General features: G+C 45.9%; 1 protein-coding gene across 1 annotated transcript in view; it reads right to left on the reverse strand.

Moving 5' to 3' along the window:
* The window catches only part of LOC130587614 (microtubule-actin cross-linking factor 1, isoforms 6/7-like), a gene marked incomplete at both ends in the record, with an annotated part of 16349 nt that overhangs the window by 11854 nt on the left and 3194 nt on the right, over positions 1 to 1301 (reverse strand). Inside the window, one exon of the mRNA XM_057388590.1 lies at positions 1032 to 1151. Within this exon, the coding sequence (XP_057244573.1) occupies positions 1032 to 1151 (120 nt within the window). The remainder of the gene's footprint in view (positions 1 to 1031; positions 1152 to 1301) is intronic.

Here is a 1301-nt window from a genome sequence, read left to right on the forward strand (position 1 = left end):
GAAAGGAATGAGAAGGTGACAGGAGTGAGAAGTGTCTTTACAAACAGACTCATTCTGGGGGTGAGATAAGGCTGATATTGGGAGATGGAAGGAAACAATGGGAATGATTTCCATAGAAATTCCACTGATTTACTTATCCCAGACTGTGTTAATAAACTACAAGAGCAGAAACAGAGATGGATATTGAAAGGGGGCAATGGATGATAGAAGAGGGGGTTTTTGGGAGCCTGAAATACCTCAGCCAATGGGGAAAGAGAAAGGGAACCGCGGCCGGGAAATTGGGATAAAAGAGGGAACTGMGTCCTCTTCGAATTTGAGAGACCCCATGGGAAATGCCCATGACCTCTCCCTTTATTCATGAAGGGAATAAAGGGAATAAATGAATAAAGTTTATGAATGAATGAATGAATTAATTAATTAATTAATTAATGCGGGACTCCTCTGTCTCCTTTTCGGACATAAACCTCTGCTGCTCGTGGATTAATTTTCCTAACACAGGGAAGTCAGAAGTTACAGGGTAACTTGTTAGAAACTGCTCTTTAGACATGTATATTGCTAACCTAACATTAATTGTGTTTGTCAAAGCAGAATGAGAAGTAAAAGATTATTGACAAAAAAAAAAAAAAAGACTGTGACCCAGCTTGTGTTCGTGGAATCCCTACGCTGGCTAAAACCAGAATTGCTGTTTAGACTTAGGCCAGGGACTCAGAGAGCACGTGCAACACAGAAAGGTGAAAATTCAAGATGAGAGGATGAGTATTTTACTTCCTCCCGAGACCCCCGGAGCYGGCTACCAAATAACACAGAAATGACTTTTAAACTCATTATAATACAAAGCGGGGATAGGTCATGAATATGTACAGGCGAATTTTGAAACTCGGYGAACGCGTAACATGTAACCAGATTTATACCCCGGCTTTGAGAAGTACCTCCCGCTCACCCAGCGCCGCAATAAACATACCCGCTTCACAATTTAAATTATAAAAGCGGCRGAGTTTTGCTCGGATCATTTTTTTTGGATCTGATTTTACCTTGTGCTCAGCCAGCTGGCACTTGATCTCCTCCTGGCTGGTGGCAGCGTCCTGCGGCTCCTCCAGGCTCTGCTCCACCTCGTCCATCCAGTCCAGGAGCAGCCGCCGCGATTCGCTGAACTGCATGGAAGGGGAGGGATTTGGGGTTTGGGGGGGATGTGGGGGCAACGCGGATTTGGGGCAACCRGGACAGGAGCCACGGAGCCACTGCAGGGTGAACCACGGGCCAGCACGGCACAGTGAAAATTCTGGAGCCGTGTGGTCCCTTCC

This window comes from Malurus melanocephalus, unplaced genomic scaffold (genome assembly GCF_030028575.1).
Source record: "Malurus melanocephalus ecotype Western Australia unplaced genomic scaffold, MMel_1.1 scaffold_2144, whole genome shotgun sequence".
NCBI classification, from domain to species: Eukaryota; Metazoa; Chordata; class Aves; order Passeriformes; family Maluridae; genus Malurus; species Malurus melanocephalus.